The sequence below is a fragment of the Schistocerca nitens genome, chromosome 4 (assembly GCF_023898315.1).
Source record: "Schistocerca nitens isolate TAMUIC-IGC-003100 chromosome 4, iqSchNite1.1, whole genome shotgun sequence".
Taxonomy (NCBI): domain Eukaryota; kingdom Metazoa; phylum Arthropoda; class Insecta; order Orthoptera; family Acrididae; genus Schistocerca; species Schistocerca nitens.
The window spans coordinates 446,452,566-446,478,972 of NC_064617.1; the positions used below are offsets into that span (position 1 = coordinate 446,452,566).

General features: G+C 38.6%; 1 protein-coding gene across 4 annotated transcripts in view; it reads left to right on the forward strand.

The window, feature by feature from the left end:
• The first annotated feature begins 345 nt into the window (after positions 1-345).
• Positions 346-26,407, forward strand: part of LOC126253119 (ubiquitin carboxyl-terminal hydrolase 10-like) — a 132,524-nt gene continuing 106,462 nt past the window's right edge. For 2 of the 4 annotated variants that reach the window (XM_049954242.1, XM_049954243.1), the window contains exons 1-2: positions 346-460; positions 25,571-25,718. In XM_049954242.1, coding sequence (XP_049810199.1) covers positions 443-460; positions 25,571-25,718 — 166 coding nt within the window. In that variant the 5' untranslated portion in view covers positions 346-442. Of the gene's footprint in view, positions 461-25,570; positions 25,719-26,407 lie in introns of those variants that run through there. The other 2 variants (XM_049954244.1, XM_049954245.1) reach the window with 1 other exon arrangement.

The following is a 26,407-nucleotide window of genomic DNA, read 5'->3' on the forward strand; positions in this document are numbered from 1 at the left end:
GATCATATTAGCATACATTATTCTTGACGTGATCCTGGATGATATATGGCCGAAAGCCAATCTTAAAGCCATTTTATGCCCTGTAAATTAATATAAAATGTTAATTTTAAAATAAAAAAGGTGCACTATTTCCATCACAACAAAATATCAACATTCATGACATACCAGTTTAATAACACTTTAAAAATACTGATTGCAGCAACAAACGTAGAGACTAAGTAAATCATTTAGAACATCATTTCATCCCTGTACATAACTATAACTGCAATCACGACGACAAAGATTCTTTCAAAACAAATTCCAATTCCTTGCGTGAGGCATCGGTCTGCAAATGTTCTTTGATATCTTCTATTCACGCATGCGCTCACGGGTAACAGGAAGTTCTTTCGTAGAAAAATGGCTGCTATGTGGTAGTAATGACTTGAATCAAGTGTAAAAGGCCATGGATCCTACACTTCAGGTAATTGCAACATGTGAAATTGGAGAATTAAGTTTTTGTTGTAGGGAGTTACATGTATAAGTTAAATTGTAAATTAAACTGTGTGTATATCAATTTGTAGTTACTTGAATGACTCGGCAGCATACATTCGGCAAAATGTCGTTCCTATATTATGTGCACGTGGTTTATGATTTCCTTTGGCGGACTGTGTTTCGAGATGGTCTCCACCTACCCTCCGTTTTCCAGGGTGCTGAAATATTGAATTCCACCTCAGTGTTTTTCTAAAGTCTTAAAATTTGACCGTGGTAGTTTTTAGGTTAACTCATGGTGTATATGTTAAACTTGCATTACATGTCTCCACTCCACCTTCATCCACATCATTTAACAAAGATTGGGTTACAAGAATTAATTCACTTGTGCGAGTGTAATGTACTAATTTGTTGGATAATCGTACAGTCTTGTTAATTGGCAGAGACTGTAAAGGCCAGGAATGTAACCCCTATACTTAATTTCTGTGGATTGTATTAAGATTAGCAGTGGATAATGCTTAGGAAAAAGGGTTGTCACGTATGTGAAAAATGTGAGTAGGTCAGACCTCATATGAGGAGACATGTAGGCTTACACTTAACTAACTTTTAAAATGCTGACAAATATCCCCATGCCCTGTGGTCGGAGGTTTAACATCTGTGACTAGTTTTGTTCTACATACGTTTTATGAGACTTGCGGTTTTTTTTTAAAACATGGTTACACTGCTATAAGTGTGTTACTATTTTTTAAGGATTTCCTGTAGCTTTGTTAGTTGCATATCTCATAGTGGTACAAATACACCAAGAATCTGCACATCTCATGTTTAGTGTGTCAGCCTATATATGTCTTTCCCCTTTTTTCTATTATTTATCTGATTAGACAATGAGGTTAATTTTAAACTACTCTCTTAAGCCATCCTTGGGATGTCTCATGTTAAGTGTTGAAAATAGCCACTGCAATAGCCAGAGTACACCACAGCTGGAAGGGGGAGGTGGAGGAGCTTATTCACACTGGTCATCAACAGAATGTCACACTTGACAGAACATCAGCACAACATATTGCACCACATAGTACTACCTGCTGGAAATGAGATTATCAGAGATTGACTGTCTTACAGAAAGTTGCAGCAGTCCCTTAGTTGTATGTAAGTAGCAATAGTATTGTTATTGTGGTCTTCTGTTCAAAGATGATTGCATTTAAGCATGTTAGTCTCTCTTGTGCAAGTCTCTTCATGCTGGCAATGGTGGCAGAGTCTCTTCAGTTCCAAACACGCACTTCATGTGTTCTTTGCAAAGGTCATATATTGAGTACTGTAGGCTTGTACTGCTAGTATCTAGAAGGCAAAAAGTATTGTCCAACCATTTCAAAACATCAGCATTTATTTGGCACAACTTGAGGTAATTCTCCATCAAGTAACAGCATTAATTGTTTGAGAAAGTATGTACTTCTATGTAATACCTAAGAAAAAAATTTATAAGACAGTACATAGAGCCTTTTTCCTTACTTTTTTCCACTTACTAGGTTCCATACATTCTTATGTAGTGGTGTATCCCCCTCCCTCCACAAAGATTTTTATAGGTGACATACAATATATGTATGCAATATACACCAAAATACCCATTGGAGATGTATTGTGTAAAACAGCTTTTCTGAATTTATCTTGCAGGTTTTTTTAAAATACATTAGCCTACACTGCAGACCAACGTGTTAATAAAACCTTGATTTAGCATTCATATTAATGGCCTTTGCCACCTTATAGCCAAATTTTCACCTTACAGTGTAACCTAGATCGCAATCTATACCACAGACCAGCCTGTCACTGCAACCATGATTTCAGAGAGAGGTCACTATCAGTCTGTTTCAATGTTCATATCTTCATTAAAAACACAGTTTTAAAATCTTTTTAGGGTTTTATTTATGTACAGTGTAGGCACCTTCTTTGTTAAAGTATTCTTCTCAATATGCCATGCACTAGCAAAAGTTGACAATAATGTAGCGCTCCTCCCCCTCCCTCCCCCCCTCCCCCCCCCTCCCCCCTCCCCCCCTCCCCCCTCCCCCCCCCTCCCCCCCTCCCACCCTCCCACCATCCCTCCCCCCTCCCACCCTCCCTCCCTCTCACAGTAGGATGTAGGAATCGATGTATCTTGCCCTCACATGTTCCAAGTATTGCTTTCTTTGTTTTATAATATGTAGCAGTTACTTTTATCTTCTGACAAAGGACCTTGACATTTACTATTTTCAATATCCAAGATATGCACAACAGGCATTGTTACTAATGCATTTGTTGCCTCAGTTCTTGCATCATATTCAAAAAATAAATTTTAGGTAATATTTAGTACTGAATTATTCAGTTTCTATTTCAAGTGTCTCTTTTCCTAATCTAGTCCCCTCAGCATCACCCGACTTAATTAGACTACATTCCATTATCCTCGTTTTGCTTTTGTTGATGTTCATCTTATATCCTCCTTTCAAGACACTGTCCATTCTGTTCAACTGCTCTTCCAAGTCCTTTGCTGTCTCTGATAGAATTAGGGCCTACAATGTCATCGGCGAACCTCAAAGTTTTTATTTCTTCTCCATGAATTTTAATACCTACTCTGAATTTTTCTTTTGTTTCCTTTACTGCTTGCTCAATATACAGATTGAATAACATCGGGGAGAGGCTACAACCCTGTCTCACTCCCTTCCCAACCACTGCTTACCTTTCATGTCCCTCAACTCTTAAAACTGCCATCTGATTTCTGTACAAATTGTAAATAGCCGGAGTGGCCGAGTGGTTCTAGGCGCTACAGCTGGAGCAGCGCGACCGCTACGGTCACAGGTTCGAATCCTGCCTCGGGCATGGATGTGTGTGATGTCCTTAGGTTAGTTAGGTTTAAGTAGTTCTAAGTTCTAGGGGACTGATGACCTCAGATGTTAAGTCCCATAGTGCTCAGAGCCATTTTTGTAAATAACCTTTCGCTTCCTGTATTTTACCCCTGCCACCTTTAGAATTTGAAAGAGAGTATTCCAGTCAACATTGTCAAAATCTTTCTCTAAGTCTACAAATGCAGGTTTGCCTTTCCTTAATCATTCTTCTAAGATAAGTCATAGGGTCAGTATTGCCTCAAGTGTTCCAATATTGCTACGGAATCCAAACTGATCCTCCCCGAGGTCGGCTTCTACCAGTTTTTCCATTCGCCTGTAAAGAATTCGCGTTAGTATTTTGCAGCTGTGACTTATTAAACTGATAGTTCGGTAATTTTCACATCTGTCAACACCTGATTTCCTTGGGATTGAAATTATTATGTTCTTCTTGAAGTCTGAGGGTATTTCGCCTGTCTCATACATCTTGCTCACCAGATGGTAGAGTTTTATCGGGACTGGCTCTCCCAAGGCCATCAGTAGTTCTAATGGAATGTTGTCTACTCCCGGGGCCTTGTTTTGACTTGGGTCTTTCAGTGCTCTGTCAAACTCTTCACGCAGTATCTTATCTCCCATTTCATCTTCATCTACATCCTCTTGTATATTGTAAGTAGTGGTTACATATTTGAAAGAGGCCACTTGTCAAACTGTATTACTTATATTGTGTGATTTATTTGAATTCCTTTTTAGGGTTGCATGACTTTTGGTTTTGAGTTCCAAACTCGATACATTGACCTAGGCAGATTATCATGCCTTGAAAGGCAGGTAGCTTTTCTACCCTATGATGCCTGTGTTATCAGCATATGTGGTGCTATTAATTTATTATGATCCACTCCTTGATCTTCTGTTGATGCTTTCTTAAAAACTACATTTGAATAAATGTTTAACTAAAGAAGAGATTACACAGGCATGTAAACACCTTGTATCAAGGTTGTTCCATAAGTTCCTTGATGAGTGTTGAAGTCTGCTATCTGATTTATATATAGGCTGGGTTTTGTGTAGATAATCGTGATTGATACCAATTTATCAGAGAATCTCCATTAGTAGTTAGTGCTTGACAGTCAAATGTCTGTCTGTAGTTTATAAAACATAGTCAAACATTGTTGTATACATGGAGGAGACCGGATGGTTTGATTGATTATATAATGGTAAGACAGATTTGGAAAACAATTTTTACAGTGGAAGGCATTTTCAGAGGCAGATGTGGACTCTGACCATAATTTATATGTTATTAACTGTAGAGTAAAACTGAAGATACTGTGAAAAAGGTAGGAAATTGAGAATTTGGGACCTAGACAGAAGTTTCAGAGGACACATGAGGCAGAGATTGATTAGAACAGTGGAAAGGAATACAATAGATGATTAATGAGTAGTTTTGAGAGATGGAATATATATATATATATATATATATATATATATATATATATATATATATAAACAGAAGACCTAGTAGAAATCCTTAGATAATGTAGGAGAATTTGAATTTGATGAAAGGGCAAATAGCAAATAAAGCAAACGAAAGGGAACACAAATGTCTAACATGTCTAAAAAATGAGACTGACCGGAAGTCCAAAATGGATAGCCAATGGTAACACTGGTTCCTGTCAGATCACCAAAGTTAAGTGATGTCGGGCTGGGCTAGCACTTGGATGGGTGACCATCCAGTCTGCCAAGTGCTTTTGGCAAGCGGGGTGCACTCAGCCCTTGCGAGGCAAACTGAGGAGCTACTTGATTGAGAAGTAGCGGCTCTGGTCTCGGAAACTGACATACTGCCGGGAGAGCAGTGTGCTGACCACATGCCCCTCCATATCTGCATCCAGTGATGCCTGGGGGCTGAGAATGACATGGCGGCTGGTCACTACCGTTGGGCCTTCATGGCCTGTTCGGAAGGAGTTTAGTTTTAGCAAAATGGATAAGCAATAACAGGTAGAGGACAGGTCTAAGAAGGGTCATTCCATGTCAAGTCACCCACGCCTTGACACCAACCATGTCAGATTTTGATGAAACTTTGTACAATTACTTCTTTTATCATCCTGAAAGCACTTTTTTGCTCTATCTCTTATAGTTTTTTTTATAAATTTTTAAAGTTTTTAGATTTGGCGTTGTTTCAGCAGTCGGAAATCGTAACTTAAACGTGTCCTCGCAACTAAAAAAAGTTGTATATTAAAGAATACTCAAGATATCAGTATGAAATTTTGTAATGAGTTTGTATGTTATATCTAAATGTTAAAAAAATTACCATAAAGATGTATTAAAATCTTCCAAATGAAAAAAAAAATTAAGAGTTTTTTTTCTTTTTTTTTAGCGAACGGATGTTTACTTTTACAAAAACTGCAATATCTAGATTCTCAGACCTGATAGAAAGCTCAAATTTGTTTTAAAATACTCTTAATTGTACAGGCTATTAGATAAAAGAAAAATTATGTTGGCTTTTTTAACCTGTTTAATAGTTATCTAATTTTTAAAATAATATTAATTATATTTTAAAAATAAAAAGTACCAAGTGACCTAGACACCGAAAATAAGTTTTTGTCTTCTTGGAGTAACAATGCGCGCTTGGATTTTGTTTTGTTACTCCTGTGTTTTGAAGTAAAAAATTATTACAGTGTTAAATAGTGCTTGGATAGTATTTTATTAAGTTTATTCGAACTTTCAGTAAGTACTGTTAGTTTACAGAGATTCTTTTCCAATATCCTATAAAAGTAACCAGAACAGTAATCAGACCAAAAGCGAAATCAGTATTTCAGATATTCAAACCTGTAGACACACCTTCAAAAAAGTTACAACCGGTATCTGAATTGAGTGAGGAAGAAAAAGGTTTGATCCGCTTACGATCTGGAATTAATCTGTGTGAATTTAAGAATATATGTTCACACCACTGCTACTACTTTTTAAATGTTTTTGAAAAGTATCAAACAACATGCGTAGACCCACTAAAAAAAAAACACAAAAAGCCCATCAAAAAATCATTGAGAAGTGTAGGCTTGGATCTTTCTAAACAATTACTGACAAAAACTATTCGCATAAAACCTGGACAAAAGCTTTGCTCAACATGCCGTAACTTTTGTGAGGAAAAATTAAGAGTTGAAGTCAATGAAAGTGAAACAGATGATGAAGTCATGGTTGAATTAGAATCATTGGAATCCAGAAATAATCCCTCGTACAAACAAACATTGCTCTTGATAATTTAGGTTTAACACCGATAAAGCTTCATGGCTTGTCAGAACAAAGTAAAGGGTCTTATTTTAAAAGGAAGGTTAGCAGTATTGAAAAGACTGCAAAAAAGGCGGTTTCAAAAGCATTAAAATATGATGCACCAAGTTTTGATGATGACGAAGAAGATACAAGTGTGGTTGAGAAAGCAAAGGATTTTGATGTAATTATTTCTCTTATGAAAGAGAAGATTTCATCTGTTGGGAGGTCTAGAAAAATCCTGATTCTGACCTTGGCTCCAGATTCTTGGAGTCGAAATTGATGAAAGAATTTAATGTGAGTACATGGTGTGACAAGCTAGAAAGCTAAAACCTGAAAAGGGTATTTTGGAAACTCCTGGTCCAAAGAAAGGTAAAACTCTTTCTGAAAATACAGTAAGACTTGTAACAGATTTTTATGAAAAGGATGAAAGTTCCAGAGTGCTACCTGGAACAAAAGACAAAGTAAGTGTTCAAAAAAATGTGTACATGCAAAAGAGACTCATTTTGTGTAACTTGAGTCTTGAGACCTAAATGGTGTATCCTTGCTGATGCTGCAGGCACACACACTGTATGTGTATGCAGTATCCACTGGATGCTGTGAAAATTGAAGAATCTTATAAAGGCCTAATTAAGATGCTTGTGTGCAACACGGAAAACCAAAACTGCATGCTACATCATTGCGACAGCTTTCCTGCATATACTGCACTAACTGAGTACTTAACTGAAAAACTAAGTGAAGATTATGATTTAGAAGAAGAAATTGTAATCAGTCAGTGGGTTAACACAGACAGGGCAGAAATGATCAAACAGTCTATCAGTGTTGAAGACTACATTTCTTTATTGGTTAGGTCATTGGAAAAGCTCACCCCGCACTCGTTTATAGCAAAATCCCAATCAGCAGCCTTTAAAAGATTGAAAGAAAACCCACCACCCAAAACAGCAATTATTGTGATGGATTTCAGTGAAAATATTTCCTTTGTTATACAAAATGAGATTCAAAGTTACCACTGGAATAGAGGTGGTTGTACTCTACACCCAGTTGGAGTTTTTCTAAGAAATGAGGAAAACAATGTTTTTGTTTCCAACCACTGTTTTATTAGTGATGACCAAGAACAAGACACTGGTTTTGTTAACTTTGTACAAAAAGAAATTACAAAGTGGCTATCATTACATCATACTGACATTGACTCAGTTCACTGCTTTACAGATGGTTGTGCTGGGCAGTACAAAAATAGAAACAGTTTTAAAAATTTGACTGAACACTTGAGAGACTTTAATTTGAAGGCCCAACACTCTTTTTTTGCAACAAGTCATGGGAAGTCAATTTGTGATGGCCTAGGAGGAACTATTTAAAGAATTTTAAGGAAAGCCGGTCTACAGCTTTCAGACGAAGAACAAATAATGACAGCAATCGATGTGTACAAGTTTCGTGAAAAAAAAAATTTAAAACATTCATTTTCACTTTATTGATAAAAAAAGAAGCTGATTTGCTACGATTAAAACTAGAAAAACGCTTTTCAGTAACCCGAACCATTCCTGGAACAAGAAGTTTTCATAACTTCAAACCACTTCCAACAAACAACCTTGAAATTAGGAGGACTACAGATAGTGTAAAACCCTCCTTAGTCTTTTCTTTCCATTCTTCTTCTGATTGGGTTCGTGTTGAACCATCCATAAATAGCTATGTGGCTGCAAATTATGATGGTGACTGGTACTTTGGACTGGTAAAAACAATATTCAATGATGAAGAAGATGCAGAAATTCTATTTCTACATCCTTCAGGACCAGCTGCATCATTTTATTGGCCTGAAAGAGAAGATTCTTGCATAGTGCCTTTGGAGCGCATAGTCTGTAGTAGACGCACCTCAATCAAGCAGCACTGGAAGAATGTATTACTTCAAAAAAGACTGTATCAAAAGAACTGAAAGCTCTCGGATGAAGTGGAAAATCAGTTTGAATCAGCATTAATGTTTATTAAAAAGACAAAATTACTCAAAAAATTCAATGTTTCAAGCAATCAGTTGGGTTATACATAAGTGTCGTAAGTACACTATCCTTGTACATAATTCAAATGTAATCTACTATAATTAATAAACATGTTAAAAGCCATCATTATTTTTGTTTTATCAAGTAGCCTATATGTTTAAGAGTAAATTAAAACAAATTTGAGCATTCTATCAAGTGTGAGACTCTAGATATTGCAATTCTTATAAAACAAAACATCCGTTAAAAAAATACATACCTATTTTTTTCATAGAAAATATTAATATATTTTAATAGTGTCATTTTTATCTTCAAATATGTATAATAAATAAACTTGCTGCAAAAATTCATGATGTTATCTAAACGAGTTTTTAAGATAAGCAATTTTAAAGTTTTGAATACAAATTAAATTTACCATTTCCGAAGGTTCGGAAAATGCAAAACATAAAAACTTCAAAAAATTTATAAGAAAAAAACTATAAGAGATACAGGAAAAAAAATTTGCAGGTGTTGTCAGGATGGTATTAGAACCATTTGAGCCAAATTTCATGAAACTCTAAGGAGGTGGGTGTAAAATTTGTTTTATTGGGTGATTTGATATGGAATGACCCAGAATCTAGAAATGTTTTTGACTAGGAGAAAGATAGATACCTCCCACAGGAAAATTTAAAGAGGCCTTTGGAGGAAAGAGAAGAAGCTGTGTGAATATCAAGAACGAAATGGAAAACCGGTCCTAGGCAAAGAAGGGAAAGCTTGAAAGGTGTGTGTAGAGGGTCTGTACAAGGGAAGTGATCTTGAAGGCAGTATTATAGAAATGGAAGAGGACATAGATGATAAGAGATGTGATGCTGAGAGAATAATTCGACAGAGCACTGAAAGACCTCAGTTGAAACAAGGCTCCTGGAGTAGATGACATTCTGTCAGAACTACTGACTGCCTTGGGAGAGCCAGCCAAGACAGTCTTGCATCAGGTGTGCAAGACATACACTGTGTGATCAAAAGTTTGCAGATATCCCCAAAAACATAAGTTTTTCATATTAGGAGCATTGTGCTGCCACCTACTGCCAGGTACTCCATATCAGTGACCTCAGTAGTAATTAGATATTGTGAGGGAGCAGAACGGGGTGCTGTGCAAAACCCAAGGACTTTGAATGTGGCATTTGATTGGGTGTCACTTGTGTCACACGTGTGTATGTGAGACTTCCACACTCCTAAACATTCTTAGGTCCAGTGTTTCCAATGTGATAGTGGAGTGGAAACCTGAAGGGCCACGTACAGCACAAAAGCGTACAGGCCGACCTCGTCTGTTGACTGACAGAGACTGCTGACAGTTGAAGAGGGTCTAAATTTGTTGTAGGCAGACATCTATCCAGCCCATCACACAGGATTTCCAAATTGAATCAGAATCCACTGCAGGTACTAAGATAGTAAGGTGGGAGGTGAGAAAACTTGGATTTCATGGTCGAGCAGCTGCTCATAAGCCATACATCACGCTGGTAAATGCCAAGTGACGCCTTGCTTAGTGTAAGGCGCGTAAACATTGGATGACTGAACGGTGGAAAAACATTGCGAGGAGTGACAAAACGCGGTACACAATGTGGCGATCCGATGGTAGGGTGTGGGTATGGTGAAAGTGCGGTGAGTCATCTGCCAGCATGTGTAGTGCCAACAGTAAAATTTGGAGGTGGTCATGTTATGGTGTGGTTGTGTTTTTCATGGAGCAGGCTTGCACTCCTTGTGGTTTTTTCATGGCACTATCTCAGCACATGCTTACATTAATGTTTTAAACACCTCCTTGCTTCCAACTGTTGAAGGGCAATTTGGGGAAGGTGATTGCATCTTTCAACATGATCGAACACCGGTTCTACATCTACATCTACATCTACATTCATACTCCGCAAGCCACCCAACGGTGTGTGGCGGAGGGCACTTTACGTGCCACTGTCATTACCTCCCTTTCCTGTTCCAGTCGCGTATGGTTCGCGGGAAGAACGACTGTCTGAAAGACTCCGTGCGCTCTCTAATCTCTCTAATTTTACATTCGTGATCTCCTCGGGAGGTATAAGTAGGGGGAAGCAATATACTCGATACCTCGTCCAGAAACGCACCCTCTCGAAACCTGGCGAGCAAGCTACACCGCGATGCAGAGCGCCTCTCTTGCAGAGTCTGCCACTTGAGTTTATTAAACATCTCCGTAACGCTATCACGGTTACCAAATAACCCTGTGACGAAACGCGCCGCTCTTCTTTGGATCTTCTCTATCTCCTCCGTCAACCCGATCTGGTACGGATCCCACACTGATGAGCAATACTCAAGTATAGGTCGAACGGGTGTTTTGTAAGCCACCTCCTTTGTTGCTGGACTACATTTTCTAAGCACTCTCCCAATGAATCTCAACCTGGTACCCGCCTTACCAACAATTAATTTTATATGATCATTCCACTTCAAATCGTTCCGCACGCATACTCCCAGATATTTTACAGAAGTAACTGCTACCAGTGTTCGTTCCGCTATCATATAATCATACAATAAAGGATCCTTCTTTCTATGTATTCGCAATACATTACATTTGTCTATGTTAAGGGACAGTTGCCACTCCCTGCACCAAGTGCCTATCCGCTGCAGATCTTCCTGCATTTCGCTACAATTTTCTAATGCTGCAACTTCTCTGTATACTACAGCATCATCCGCGAAAAGCCGCATGGAACTTCCGACACTATCTACTAGGTCATTTATATATATTGTGAAAAGCAATGGTCCCATAACACTCCCCTGTGGCACGCCAGAGGTTACCTTAACGTCTGTAGACGTCTCTCCATTGATAACAACATGCTGTGTTCTGTTTGCTAAAAAATCTTCAATCCAGCCACACAGCTGGTCTGATATTCCGTAGGCTCTTACTTTGTTTATCAGGCGACAGTGCGGAACTGTATCGAACGCCTTCCGGAAGTCAAGAAAAATAGCATCTACCTGGGAGCCTGTATCTAATATTTTCTGGGTCTCATGAACAAATAACGCGAGTTGAGTCTCACATGATCGCTGTTTCCGGAATCCATGTTGATTCCTACATAGTAGATTCTGGGTTTCCAAAAACGACATGCTACTCGAGCAAAAAACATGTTCTAAAATTCTACAACAGATCGACGTCAGAGATATAGGTCTATAGTTTTGCGCATCTGCTCGACGACCCTTCTTGAAGACTGGGACTACCTGTGCTCTTTTCCAATCATTTGGAACCCTCCGTTCCTCTAGAGACTTGCGGTCCACGGCTGTTAGAAGGGAGGCAAGTTCTTTCGCGTACTCTGTGTAGAATCGAATTGGTATCCCGTCAGGTCCAGTGGACTTTCCTCTGTTGAGTGATTCCAGTTGCTTTTCTATTCCTTGGACACTTATTTCGATGTCAGCCATTTTTTCGTTTGTGCGAGGATTTAGAGAAGGAACTGCAGTGCGGTCTTCCTCTGTGAAACAGCTTTGGAAAAAGGTGTTTAGTATTTCAGCTTTACGCGTGTCATCCTCTGTTTCAATGCCATCATCATCCCGGAGTGTCTGGATATGCTGTTTCGAGCCACTTACTGATTTAACGTAAGACCAGAACTTCCTAGGATTTTCTGTCAAGTCTGTACATAGAATTTTACTTTCGAATTCACTGAACGCTTCTCGCATAGCCCTCCTTACGCTAACTTTGACATCGCTTAGCTTCTGTTTGTCTGAGAGGTTTTGGCTGCATTTAAACTTGGAGTGAAGCTCTCTTTGCTTTCGCAGTAGTTTCCTAACTTTGTTGTTGTACCACGGTGGGTTTTTCCCGTCCCTCACAGTTTTACTCGGCACGTACCTGTCTAAAACGCATTTTACGATTGCCTTGAACTTTTTCCATAAACACTCAACATTGTCAGTGTCGGAACAGAAATTTTCGTTTTGATCTGTTAGGTGGTCTGAAATCTGCCTTCTATTACTCTTGCTAAACAGATAAACCTTCCTCCCTTTTTTTATATTCCTATTAACTTCCATATTCAGGGATGCTACAACGGCCTTATGATCACTGATTCCCTGTTCTGCACTTACAGAGTCGAAAAGTTCGGGTCTGTTTGTTATCAGTAGGTCCAAGATGTTATCTCCACGAGTCGGTTCTCTGTTTAATTGCTCGAGGTAATTTTCGGATAGTGCACTCAGTATAATGTCACTCGATGCTCTGTCCCTACCACCCGTCCTAAACATTTGAGTGTCCCAGTCTATATCTGGTAAATTGAAATCACGGCCTGTGGCGGATTGGTTACACAACAACAACATCCCTGTAATGGACTGGCCTGCACAGAGTCCTGACCTGAAGCCTATAGAACACCTTTGAGATGTTTTGGAATGCTGTCTTCGTGCCAGGCCTCACTGACAGACATCGATACCTCTCCTCAGTGGAGCACTCCATGACGAATGGGCTGCCATTCCCCAAGAAACCTTCCAGCACCTGATGGAAGCTGTCATCAAGGCTAAGGGTGGGCCACACCATATTGAATTCCAGCTTTACCCATGAAGGGAGCCATGAACTTGTAAGACATTTTCAGCCAGGTGTCCAGATACTTTTGATCACATAGTGTATGAGGCAGGCAAAGCACCCTGAGACTTCAAAAAGGATATAATAATTCCAATTCCAAAGAAAGTATGTGGTGACAGTTGTGAATGTTACTGAACTATCAGTTTATTAAGTTATGGGTTCAACGTACTAAAACAATTTCTTTACAGAAGAATGGAAAACTAGTAGAAGCCAGTCTCGGGAAAGATCAGTTTGGATTCTGGAGAAATGTAGAAACATGTCATTTCATAGAAGACAGGTTAAGGAAAAGCAAGCATATGTTTATAGCATTTGTAGACTTGGTGAAAACATTTGACAGTGTTTACTGGAACACTCTCCTTGAAAAACTGAAGGTAACAGGGGTAAAGTACAGGGAATGAAACGCTATTTACAATTTGTACAGAAACCAGATGGCAGCTATGAGTTGAGGTACATGAAAAGGAAACAATGGTTGAGAAGGGACTGAGACATGGCTTTAGCCTGTCCGCTGATGGTATTCAATGTGTACATTGAGCAGGCAGTAAAAGAAGCCAAAGAAAAATTTGGAGTAGGAATTAAAGCTTAGGGAGAAGAAATAGAAGCTCTGAAGTTTGCTGATGACATTGTAATTCTGTCAGAGATACAAGGAACTTGTAAGAGCAGTTAAAAGGAATGGACAGTGTCTTGAAAAGAGAATGCAAGATAACATTAATGAAAGCAATGTGTCGAAGTAGAGAAGATATAAAATAGATACTGGCAATGGCAAGAAAAGTATTTCTGAAGAAGACTAATTTGGTAACATCTAATATAGATTTAAATGTTTGGAAGTCTCTTTCGAAAGTATTTGAATGGCATGTAGCCATGTGTGGAAGTGAAACATACACAATAAAGTGTCGATAAGAAGAAAATAGAGGCTTGTAATCAAATTGTGTTCTTATGGAACGTTGTCTCAGTTTCGTGACTGGATTAGTAATTTCCTGTGAGGGAGACCACAGTTCATAGTAACTGACGGAAAGTCATCGAGTAAAACAGAAGTGATTTCTGGCATGCCACAAGGTAGTGTTACAAGCCTTCTGCTTTTCCTTATCTATATAAATGATCTAGGAGACAATCTGAGCAGCTGTCTGAGATTGATTGCAGATGGTGATTCTGTTTATTGTCTAGTGAAGTCATCAGAAGATCAAAACCAATTGCAAAAGATTTTAAATGAGGTATCTGTATGGTCTGAAAATTGACAATTCGTAATTGACCCTTAATAATGAAAATATGAGTTCATCCACAGGACTACTAAGAGGAATCCATTAAACTTTGGCTAAACAGTAAATTAGTCAAATCTAAAGGCTGTAAATTCAACTAAATACCGCTGTAAATTCAACTAAATACCTAGGAAGTACAGTCATGAACAACTTAAATTGGAAAGAACACGCACAGAATGCTGTGGGGAAAGGCGAACCAAAGACTGTTTCATTGGCAGAACACACAGATGATATAACAGATACGCTAAAGAGACTGCATTCACTGCACTTGTCTGCCCTCTTTTGGAGTACTGCTGCATGGTGTGGGATCCATACCAGATAGGATTAATGCAGCACATTGAGAAAGTTAAAAAAATGTAGCTTGTTTTGGATTATCGAGAAATAGAGGGAGAGTGATTTAACATGATACAGGATTTGGGGTTGAAATCATTAAAACTTTTGTGGGGTGAGATCTTCTCACAAAATTTCAGCTACCAAGTTTCTACATCGATTGCGAAAATATTTTGTTGTCACTGACCTACATAGGGAGATTATCAGAATAAAATTAGGCAAATCGGAGCTTGTACGGAAAGATAGAGAACTGTTCAAGAGTGAAAAATAGAGAATTAGTGTGAAGGCAGCTCAATGAACTCTCTGTGAGGCACCTAAGTGTGATTTGCAGAGTAGCCACGTAGATACAGCTGTATATGATGCTGCAGGAGAATGCTGAAGATTAGGTTGGTAGGCTACATAGCTAATGAGGAGGTACTGAGTAGAACTGGAGAGAAGAGAAATTTGTGGCACACAATGACTAGGAGAAGGGTTTAGTTGGTAGGACATATTTTGAGACATGAATGGATCACCAGTTTAGTATTGGTGGGAAGGGTGGCGGGGGGGGGGGGTGGGGGGTTAAAACTTTAGGGGGAGACCAAATACAGTAAGTAGGTTCAGGAGAGTGTAAGTTGCAGTAGTTGTTTGGAGATGAAGCAGCTTCCACAGGATAGAGTATCATGGACAGCTGCATATAACCAGTCTTTGCACTGCAGACCACAACAACAACATAACATGGTGCTCTAGTAGGTTCCCATTGTATTATTACTGGAAGAACTTCAACAGAAACTCCAACTGTACATGTGGCTCTGCTGCTCTTTTTGAAGTTTCACGGCATGTACAACTTCATTGTTAAATATTGGAAAAGCAGCATCACGTTTTGCTTTCAGTAGTTGGTCTGTCCATGGGAGAACACTCCTAGGAATATATGTAAGTGCTCATGCAACCTTTATTATAAGTCATGGTCATGTAAATAAACAGTAAAAGATTGAGAACGCACAAAATCTGTCATTGTAACGTAAGTAGGAAACAGTTAATTTCCCAAGTTGTCATATGTCACTATTGTGCTGTCAAGTGTCCAAGCTTACTACCTGAGGATTATTGATGACAGTGATCAGTTCTGTGCTGTTCCAGTCTGTGTGAATTCCTGCAGGTGTGTTGTGGGATGTTTTGATGTTCTGTGTCATGTACTTTGAATTGATCTTCATACTAAAAACTTCCCTGCTTCAGATCACATATATGTCCATACACTGTTGTCCATGTAATGTGAACAGCCAGAGAAATGTACTTTGTGTGGAGGCTGTCTGTCTTACAGACTGGATGAAAATTTCAATGTATTGTGTAGGTTTGGAATGTAGGAATTATTTTACAAATTGGTATCACATACTAGTGTATGCTGCTGCATGAAAAACATATCAAATTAAAAACCATGATTTATCAACACTTTTGTGTAGTGCTGCAGTACAGTACTGCTTATCAGCAAGTGATTTTAATTTTTGAAAGAGGCAGGCATATTGTAAGTTTGAAGTGTGCCAGTTGAGGAGTGATCTAGGAATGTCTACACTTGAGACTCTTGTGTGGGAATAAGGGCGTGTTTTTTTTCTTCAATATTCAGTCTTGATGCTACAGTGATGTGGACGTCACGGCGTATGAGTGTGTGCGTACACTCTGTAGAAAAAGAGCGAGAGCTACAAAGCTATTGTTAACTATTTTCTATTACATTTTTCTGTGTTGTCCTGCTCCAATCCTCTATAAATAAGTGGCTGCCTTTTCCTTATTTTACATATTTTTCCATCCAGGCATTTCCATTGTTGTAATACATAGCAAACTTGCAGGTATATGACTTAATAATACATTATAGGGAAAAAAAGTTCTAATACATTATAGGGAAAAAAGTTCTCCAGTACAAGGAGTCCTTTTTGTAATCATATCTTGTTATCGGGTCAAGTGAACGACAAGAGCCATTGTTATATTGTTTGAAATGTGACTCATATGCTGCATAGATGACATCTGCAAATGTTTGTGTTTACATATTTCAGTTGTGGATGTCATTTTTGGATGTTCCTAAGTTCTAGTCAGTGGTGGCCTAAGCCATGTTTACACCAAGTTTAAAAGGAAGTTGCTGATTGCAACATTGTTTCTGACCAAGACCACATTGGTTACAACTTGTTTGTTGAAGAAGGTAGGAGACGAGGTACTGGCAGAAGTAAAGCTGTGAGGACGGGGCGTGAGTCGTGCTTGGGTAGCTCAGTTGGTAGAGCACTTGCCCGCGAAAGGCAAAGGTCCCTAGTTCGAGTCTCGGTCCGGCACACAGTTTTAATCTGCCAGGAAGTTTCAACTTGTTTGTTGTTTGCACTCCAGTCCACACTAGCAACAAACATTTTTGTATTGTTCTAACAGTGAGTGAGTGCTGCACTATGTCCATTGAAGATCATAAACTAATTATGTGAGTCATGCAATAATAATAATAATAATAATACTTGACAACACAAGCAGATTAAGACATCATGGCATTGTTTTGGACAAAACATACTATTGAATAAGCAGTGAGGTGGTACACTGCTTGAGGAGAAACAGCTCTGCCTTTCATATCTTCACTAGGGTATCATTTCCCAATGTGGCAATTCTAACAAATCTGATTTGTTTCAAAGAAAAGCATAAATTTCGAAAAGCCAATTCTTCTAAAGCAAAGACTTGCATTTAGTCTTTGGTTTTGACAGTAGGAGATTTCTTTCAGAGCCTTTCATATTTCTTACTCATTTTCAAGCTAGCTTTGTTTCAAATAGTTCGTGTGTTTTGTGAAGCATCATTCAAAGGACTGTGCAAAGGTAAATCAATTATGTAAATAACATAAATGGAAATGTTTTACTGTATATTGAAATATAATGTGTTAACACGTAAAGTCAAACCTTCTGTATTATCAATACCAGCCACCTCTTCTACTGTAATATCACACATCAGTTACTAACAAACAGGATGGGGTTATCTGCAGTTTTCGATTGCCCTGCTGTATCCCCAATCATTGATTATTCCGTTTTTCTCTAATAAATATGAGTCCAACTCAAAGGAAGAGTCAGTACAGTCACATTCTGTACTACGTTAGCATGTAACTGAACTTCTTTTGTATGACTCTGCTCCTAAACACTGACAACAGATATTACAGCTTCTCTCTCTCTGAGGCAAATGATCACTGTACTCTGCTACACGAAGTGTGTTATGACATAAACAAATATTGGCACCACACAGTGGCACTAGGGTAAGGAATATTAATTTAGTAATATTTTATAATCAGTCACAAATTTCTATCTTATAGTTGCTGTTCAGTGCAATTAGGAGGTACAACTCCATTTTTCATCTACTTGTTTTTCACCCAATAATAACAGAAAAACACAATTGTTAGATTTTAATGATTAATGGAAAATCTCATATAAAGATCTGAAACAAATACTAACAAAGAGAGAGAGGGGCTGGCCAGTACTTACCTCAGCTCAGTACAGCTGATAGATACACAAAACAGAACAGAAAAGCTAGGATACGTAAATTTTCTCTTCTGTTTTGTGTATCTATAGGCTGTACTGAGCTGAGGTAAGTACTGGCCAGCCCCTCTATCTAATTGTTAGATTTAATAAGATAAACTATACCTCATGCAGGATTAATGAGAGAACGTGAGAGAAATGTGATAAATAAATTCTAGTAAAATATTAATTGCATTTGACCACATAAACTTTCGTCTTCTGTGTTGGTGAAGAACTTCTGTTTGCACTTACATTTTGAAGCTATTTAACCTGTTTATCATGGTGTTACATGACCCAGACACTGAATATATAACCTATGTTACAATAATATGATGGAGTGTTGGGTTTACTATTATCTCAATTGGAATAATAGTAAATACAATATAGTTTCTCATTAAGCCTAATGGATATGTTGTTCCATTACTTTTAGGTGGAAAAATTGAATCAGATGTAAAGCCCATTATAGCCGTACAGCTCCTGAAAATGGAGTTGTATCTCCAAAAATCATTAGACGGCAATTAAAAAAAATTGTTACTGATAATGGAATATTATTAATTGATAATCCCTAATCTGTAGTTCTGGTAATTGTAGATTCTTGCTATCATGGGCTATTTGACCTATGTAGGTCAAGGGAACTTTGGGGTGACCCACTGGTTTTTATGGTTGGGTTGGAGGTTTGTGGTATTGCTGCCTTCATTTGAACTATGCAAGTCAAGTGACATTCATGATAATTTTTATGGCACGTTTGTGTGCGTGCGTGCGTGCGTGCGTGCGTGTGTGCGTGTGTGTGTGTGTATAGACAAGTCTGTTATTATTTTCATTAGTTTGCTCATACTGAGTATGAAGGGGCAATCTGTATTTACTTTCTTAAGAGAAAAAAAAACCTCTTAGCCAAGGTCCCAATAAAACACTTTATTGCGGATGACTGGTTTCAGTAAAACTACACTATGTAATCGAAAGTATCCGGGTTCAAAAACATAAGTTTTTCATATTAGGTGCATTGTGCTGCCATGTACTCCATATCAGAGACCTCAGTAGTCATTAGACATTGTGAGAGAGCAGAATCGGGTGCTCCGCAGCGTGTGTACTGCCTATAGTAAAATTCGGAGGCGGTGATGTTATGGTGTGGTCATGTTTTTCATGGAGAAGGCTTTGCACTCCTTGTTGTTTTGTGGGGTGCTATCACAGCACAGGCCTACATTGACGTTTTAAGCACCTTCTTGCTTCCCACTGTTGAATAGCAATTCGGGGATGGCGATTGCATCTTTCAACACAATAGAGTGCCTGTTCATAATGCATGGCCAGTGGCGGAGTGGTTACATGACAGTATGTTGTTGTGGTCTTCAGTCCTGAGACTGGTTTGATGCAGCTGACCATGCTACTCTATCCTGTGCAAGCTTCTTCATCTCCCAGTACTTACTGCAACCTACATCCTACTGAATCTGCTTAGTGTATTCATCTCTTGGTCTCCCTCTACGATTTTTATCCTCCACAGTGCCCTCCAGTACTAAATTGGTGATCCCTTGATGCCTCGGAACATGTCCTACCAACCAATCCCTTCTTCTAGTCAAGTTGTGCCACAAATTTATCTTCTCCCCAATTCTATTCAATACCTCCTCATTAGTTACTGTGTGTAAACTTTTAGACGGCAGACCTCTCCCTAGTCCTGAATCGGTAGAAGTCTGTAAACGTTGGGAGGCTTCGGTAGGCATGCAGTTTCGACTGCTGCCAACATTATGTAGTTGACACTGTTGTACAAGGTAGCCATTGTCGTCTGCTTCATTATTGTTTTGCGCTGTACTGTTCTGCATGTTTTTATTGTGTAGTTGTGCTAAACATTATCAAAATGAGTGAAGAGGCAGTTGCTGGCCCATCTCGGGAGTTGCCAACAACCCCTACCTGTAGGCCTATGGTTAGAAGGAAACCAGTATTTCATAGCGATGCTTGCAAAATTATATTGTGTGTGATTGAGTGCTGCGAAAGGGAAAGGGAGCAGAAAAAATTGCTTCACCCCATTTACAAATCTTCAGTGAGAGCTGCTGCTACATACACAAATTATGCATAGCATTGGAAGATTCAAACAGTTTTCCAAGAATCATCCTGGCGTATCACCACAAACGCCTGGCAAGAAAAGGTGAGTTTCCATTTCAAATATTTTGTTCGCGATCACTTTGAAGGAGGCCCCTATTTCGTCCGAATTACCTTATATTTCATTTTTCCTTGCTACCGTATTGCTTTGTATGGAAACACCACTGGTTACTGTATTATTTCGAAACACATTCATATTACAGTACATTTCCAAATTCAGAAAAATACATGCAGTGCAGAAGGCATTTTCTTATAAATCTTTCTCTCTCTCTTTTAACTTAGGAAAAGAAGTGAAGAAATCGACATAATGATCGATGATTTCAACCAGCGTGTCATTCACGACATGATAGCGGAATTTTATTCAGTGCGGAAGATTGTACCGAGCCTGCGAAAACTGCTTCCAGTTTTGCATGGCATAATAGGCTGGAAGTGGAGTATTGTCTCGCTGAGAAAAATACTTTTGTCTAAGGGATTCATATGGCGTAAGGTGGAAAACAATAGGAATGTGTTGTTAGATCGTCCAGACATTGTGCACTGGCGATCTCGTTTCATTGTTGACATGAAGAATTTCAGGGAAACAGGCAGAGAAATATTTTATCTCGATGAATCTTGGATCTATAATAACTTAACATTTAATAAATGTTGGCAGAGGAAGGGTGACTTATGTGAAAAGAGTGTCGTTGGTGTCACTGCATGGGGAGCTCATCGAGAAGACTGATAGTTGCAAGTGTCGGATCCAAGAATGGGTTCGTCAAGGAAGGCCAACTTATGTTCTGGGCAAAGTCGACAAAGGGCGATTATCGCGGTCAGATGAATTCGGCAAACTTTGAGAAGTGGTTCGGAGAGAAGGTACTGCCAAATCTCCCGCCTAATTCAGTAATAGTTATGGATAATGCTTCTTACCATAACAGGCAAACAGAGAGAACTCCAACGAAGTTTGACACGAAAGTGCGAATGCTAGAGTGGCTGCAATGCAGAAATATCCCCATGTGATGAGAGTATGAGGAAGGACGAGCTGTATGCAAAAGTACGAGCGAATAAGCCAGCTGAGAAGTCTTTTGCTGTAAACCTGTTGGCTGAAAGCAAAGGCCACCAGGTCGTTAGCTCTCTGCCTTACAATTGCGACCTAAACGCAATAGAATTAGCATGGGCAAAGATAAAAGGGCATGTTAGGGAGCACAACATATCAGGGGCTTGGCTGCCACAAACATGCTGAATCTTGTGGACGCAGCTTTCCAGTCAGTTACTGCCAATGATTGGAAGGGATATTGCAAGAAAGTTAAAGAAACAGAAGAAGAATATTGGGCATGTGATGGTATATATACTATATGACCTGTGTAAGTATATTTAAATTTTATAATTAATAGTTTAACATTGCGGGGAATTAAATAAAATGAAAAAATAATAATAAATTGCGAGCAGTGGGAATCGAACCCGGGTCCGCTGCCTGATAACCGTTTACCTAATCAATTGCGCTACGCATTCTACAGTGACCTGACTGTTGAAACATTATCCATTACACTTTTCGGGCGTTCGGAGAAAAACTCACAAAAGTTTCATTGCAATTGGATGAATGGTTTGTGAGCACATAGACAAACATACATACATTCATTTTTATGTATATAGATTTTAATGTACATGACGATTTCAGTTTTGTTTACGAACAACATTTAAAGCGAGTTTTACTTCCAAGCCTTTCGTCTGCTTTCGTGTAAGCATGACGCGCAAATTTGTAGTGCCAGCACTGCAACTGGTAGGTGTGCCTTGTCCCCCCTCCCCAACGGCTCCTTTCCCCTCACCAGCCAGTGCTTGCTTCCTCCTCTCCCCGCACTCCCCTCACAACTCTGCCGTCTTACAGTTAACACACTGTATGTGATCTACCCATCTAATCTTCAGCATTATTCTGTAGCACCACATTTCAAAAGCTTCTATTCTCTTCTTGTCCAAACTATTTATCATCCGTGTTTCACTTCTGTACATGGCTACACTCCATACAAATACTTTCAGAAATGACTTCCTCACACTTAAATCTATACTCGATGTTAACAAATTTCTTCAGAAACGCTTTCCTTGCCATTGCCAGTCTACATTTTATATCCTCTCTACTTCAACCATCATCAGTTATTTTGCTCCCCAAATAGCAAAACTCCTTTACTACTTTAAGTGTCTCATTTCCTAATCTAATTCCCTCAGCGTCACCCGACTTAATTAGACTACATTCCATTATCCTCGTTTTGCTTTTGTTGATGTTCATCTTATATCCTCCTTTCAAGACACTGTCCATTCCGTTCAACTGCTCTTCCAAGTCCTTTGCTGTCTCTGACAGAATTACAATGTCATTGGTGAACCTCAAAGTTTTTATTTCTTCTCCATGGATTTTAATACCTTCTTCAAATTTTTCTTTTGTTTCCTTTACTGCTTGCTCAATATACAGATTGAATAACATCTGGGATAGGCTACAGCCCTGTCTCACTCCCTTCCCAACCACTGCTTCCCTTTCATACCCCTCGACCCGTAACACTGCCATCTGGTTTCTGTACAAATTGTAAATAGCCTTTCGCTCCCTGTATTTTACCCCTGCCACCTTCAGAATTTGAGAGAGAGTATCCCAATCAACATTGTCAAAAGCTTTTTCTAAGTCTACAAATGCTAGAAACGTAGGTTTGCCTTTCCTTAATCTTTCTTCTAAGATAAGTCGTAGGGTCAGTATTGCCTCACGTGTTCCAATATTGCTACGGAATCCAAACTGATCTTCCCCAAGGTCGGCTTCTACCAGTTTTTCCATTTGTCTGTAAAGAATTCGCAATTTTGCAGCTGTGACTTATTAAACTGATAGTTCGGTAATTTTCACATCTGTCAACACCTGCTTTCCTTGGGATTGGAATTATTATATTCTTCTTGAAGTCTGAGGGTATTTCGCCTGTCTCATACATCTTGCTCACCAGATGGTCGAGTTTTGTCAGGACTGGCTCTCCCAAGGCCGTCAGTAGTTCTAATGGAATACTGTCTACTCCTGGGGCCTTGACAGTAACATCCCTCTAATAATGGACTGGCCTGCACTGAGTCGTGACCTGAATCCTATAGAACACCTTTGGGATGTGTTGGAACGCCAACTTTGTGCCAGGCCTCACTGACCAACATTGATACCTCTCCGCAGTGCAGCTATCTATGAAGAATGGCTGCCATTCCCCAAGAAACCTTTCAGCCCCTGATTGAACATATGCCTGTAAGAGTGGAAGCTGTCATCAAGGCTAAGGGTGGGCCAACGCCATAGTGAATTCCAGCATTACCAATGGAGGAAGCCAAGAACTTGTCATTTTCAGCCACGTGTCCGGATACTTTTGATGACATCACATCTTCAAACAGGTTATTATAAACATCTTGTGCCAGATGTACACAAAATTTTTCCATTAAATGTCCAGCTGAATGACGGATGACAAGAATGACATGTGAAAAGTAAAAGCTTAAATTACTATGTACACAAATCACCCACTAGACAAGCAGTCTTGTGCACCCTAGTAGGCATGATGTATCATATGGCTGCAATGTTGTGGCGATTTGTGTACATAGTAATTTTAACTTTTATGTTTGACATACCAACACTTCATTTGTGTCCTAAGTTGTGCATATGGAGATTTAGTGGAGAGATTTTGTGTGCTTGTGGCACAAGATGTTTATAACAACCTGTGTGAAGATCTGATGATGGTAACATAGTTTTACTAAAACTGGTCATGCACAATACAGTGTTTTATTGTGATCTTGGCTAAGAAGTTTTTCTTCTCCTATGAAAATCATTGTTTTTGTTTGGGCTGTATAGATAAAATGAAATATCAGATTCTAATTGTGTTTTGTGTGTTTTTTAATTTGGTTTGTTCTTGAGAATTTGTGTGTTATTTTATGATTGTTTGTTTTGCAATGGTGACATTATTCATATTTTGTATATTTGTCCTTATCCTAAACCCCGTACTTCTTGCGCTTCTCTCATTAGTTTTATTTTATTGCTGGGCTGAAATATTGGCAGCTGAGGTGCAAGTTCTTTCCTGGAACATGCTTCAAAGATCCCCCCCCCCCCCCCCCTCCACTACATTCTGTCTGGTTTAAATATTACATCCATATATTGTGATTTTGTAGTGCAGGAGCTAGAACATTAAAATCTTAATCTAGTGTTATTCAAATAATCAAAAACAATGTGTAATTTAGATCAGTTCTTTCTTATAATTTATTAGAGGTCTTTTGTTTCTTTGTTTGGTGACATACTTGTAACTATTAACCAAATTATAGGCTGTGCCATGTAAGAACGTGATGACTCCATTTATATTCAATATTATAACAATAAAAAAAGTTAAAGGCTAAAGTGAACTTACTGTGTCATGGCTCTTGCATTGTGTGCCGATGTTGGTAATTTGTTGATGTTGGTCATTGCAATGGGAGATAAGAATTGATTATATTTGTCAATATGGAAAGAGCCAGAATAACTTTTATTGTCGGGTTATTATGAATTGAAAACTAGGTCGGCTGGTACACTTACATATAGCACAGTCCAAGGCCTCAGTTAGGTTGGAATGTGACAATTTGTGAGAGACTTGGAGAAGCCAACAAATGCGAATGGAAGGAAACTAGATTTGTTAACTAGCTATCTTGTAGTATTACTGGAGACCTAGGTTAGGTTGGAATATGACAATTTGCTTGTGAGTTGTCAGTCAACGAATCCCAACAAAAAATAGTTTGAATAGTTTGCCGTAATAGATTAATGTTTAGGGTAGCCTGAAATAAATATTCGTCAATGCAATAATCTACTTGTATGTCTGATTTTGCTGGAAATCCAGACAATGCGATTAAATTCCAACCTAGTAGAACAAAATACCAGCTCCTTTATTTATGAATGGTAGGAAATTATGAAAGAGCATTCTGATTGGTTACCATGAACCAACTTACGATTCGCTGTATTCAGTTCCCACTGTTCGTCGTAAGAGTTGTTATCAATATCGGCACGCAGTGCAACAGCTGTGGACACTGTAAGTGAACTTTTACCAAATTCAGATAAGCATTCTGTTTTACTTTTCAATGTGAAGATGGGTGAGAGCAGAATTTTCAATTTCTTAATGGTCATTTTTATAAATATTTTATAAAAAAGAAATCTTGTAAGAAGTATCGTGGATTTCTCTGCAACAGACTGAAATATATTTAAGCAATATGCTTCCTATTATTCCTAATGTTTTGCTTTAATTATTTCTATCTTTTCTGATTAAATTAAATGAATAATGAATAGCAGTTGGCAAGTTTCTATTTGAATACATTTTAATTTTTACAGGAGTTTAAATTCCTTGACCTGACGGACATAGATGAAGATGAACGGAAACATTTACACAAAGTGCTTTACAGTGCAGATCCAAGCCTACAATTACCCTGGGATACTCCAGAATATGAATGTCATACTGACAACACACCACAGCATTATGGTATGCAACCACGAAATTTAAAATTGTGTTCATCAATTTTGATCATTACAGATTATTTCATTAAGATTTATTTGCACGTATAAGATGTAAACACATAGTGAAAGGAGAGGATTTAAGGCTATGCATACTTCCTTTGTAAAATCTGATATTGCCCATGTGATAAGTCATCACAGGATTTCACCTATTAGATGGTATTACTGTTGGTCCTTAGTGGGATTATGTTAAAATATTATCATAGGTGAGGAGCCAAACCTTGAGTATTGCCACCATGTGAAGAACATTAGTGCAGGAGTGAAGAGTATAAAAGTTCAGTCTGCCATGCCGTCTGTTGGCAGGCTGTGAGTTATGCCATAAGGTGTGCTGTGACAGTACATTGCTATCCATGAGAAAGACAAAGCTGCAGGCATATGTTGCACATAGTGTGCAGTTTTAAGCTGGCAATAATTTTTCTTACTTGACTTTGGGTTTTTATCATTTACTGTAAAACACTTGTCGGTTTTGTACATTCAAATTTTGAAATTAAGATAGACAATAGTATGAAATTTTTATATATCAAATTTAAAACACTTAACAAGGAGTTGCAAGTTGCAGTCAGTACACAATTTCTTAATAACACTATTTTTTAGACATTATGCCTCTTGTGGTATTATTGTATGATGTGTGTGGCTGGGTTATTGGAGGGATATGAT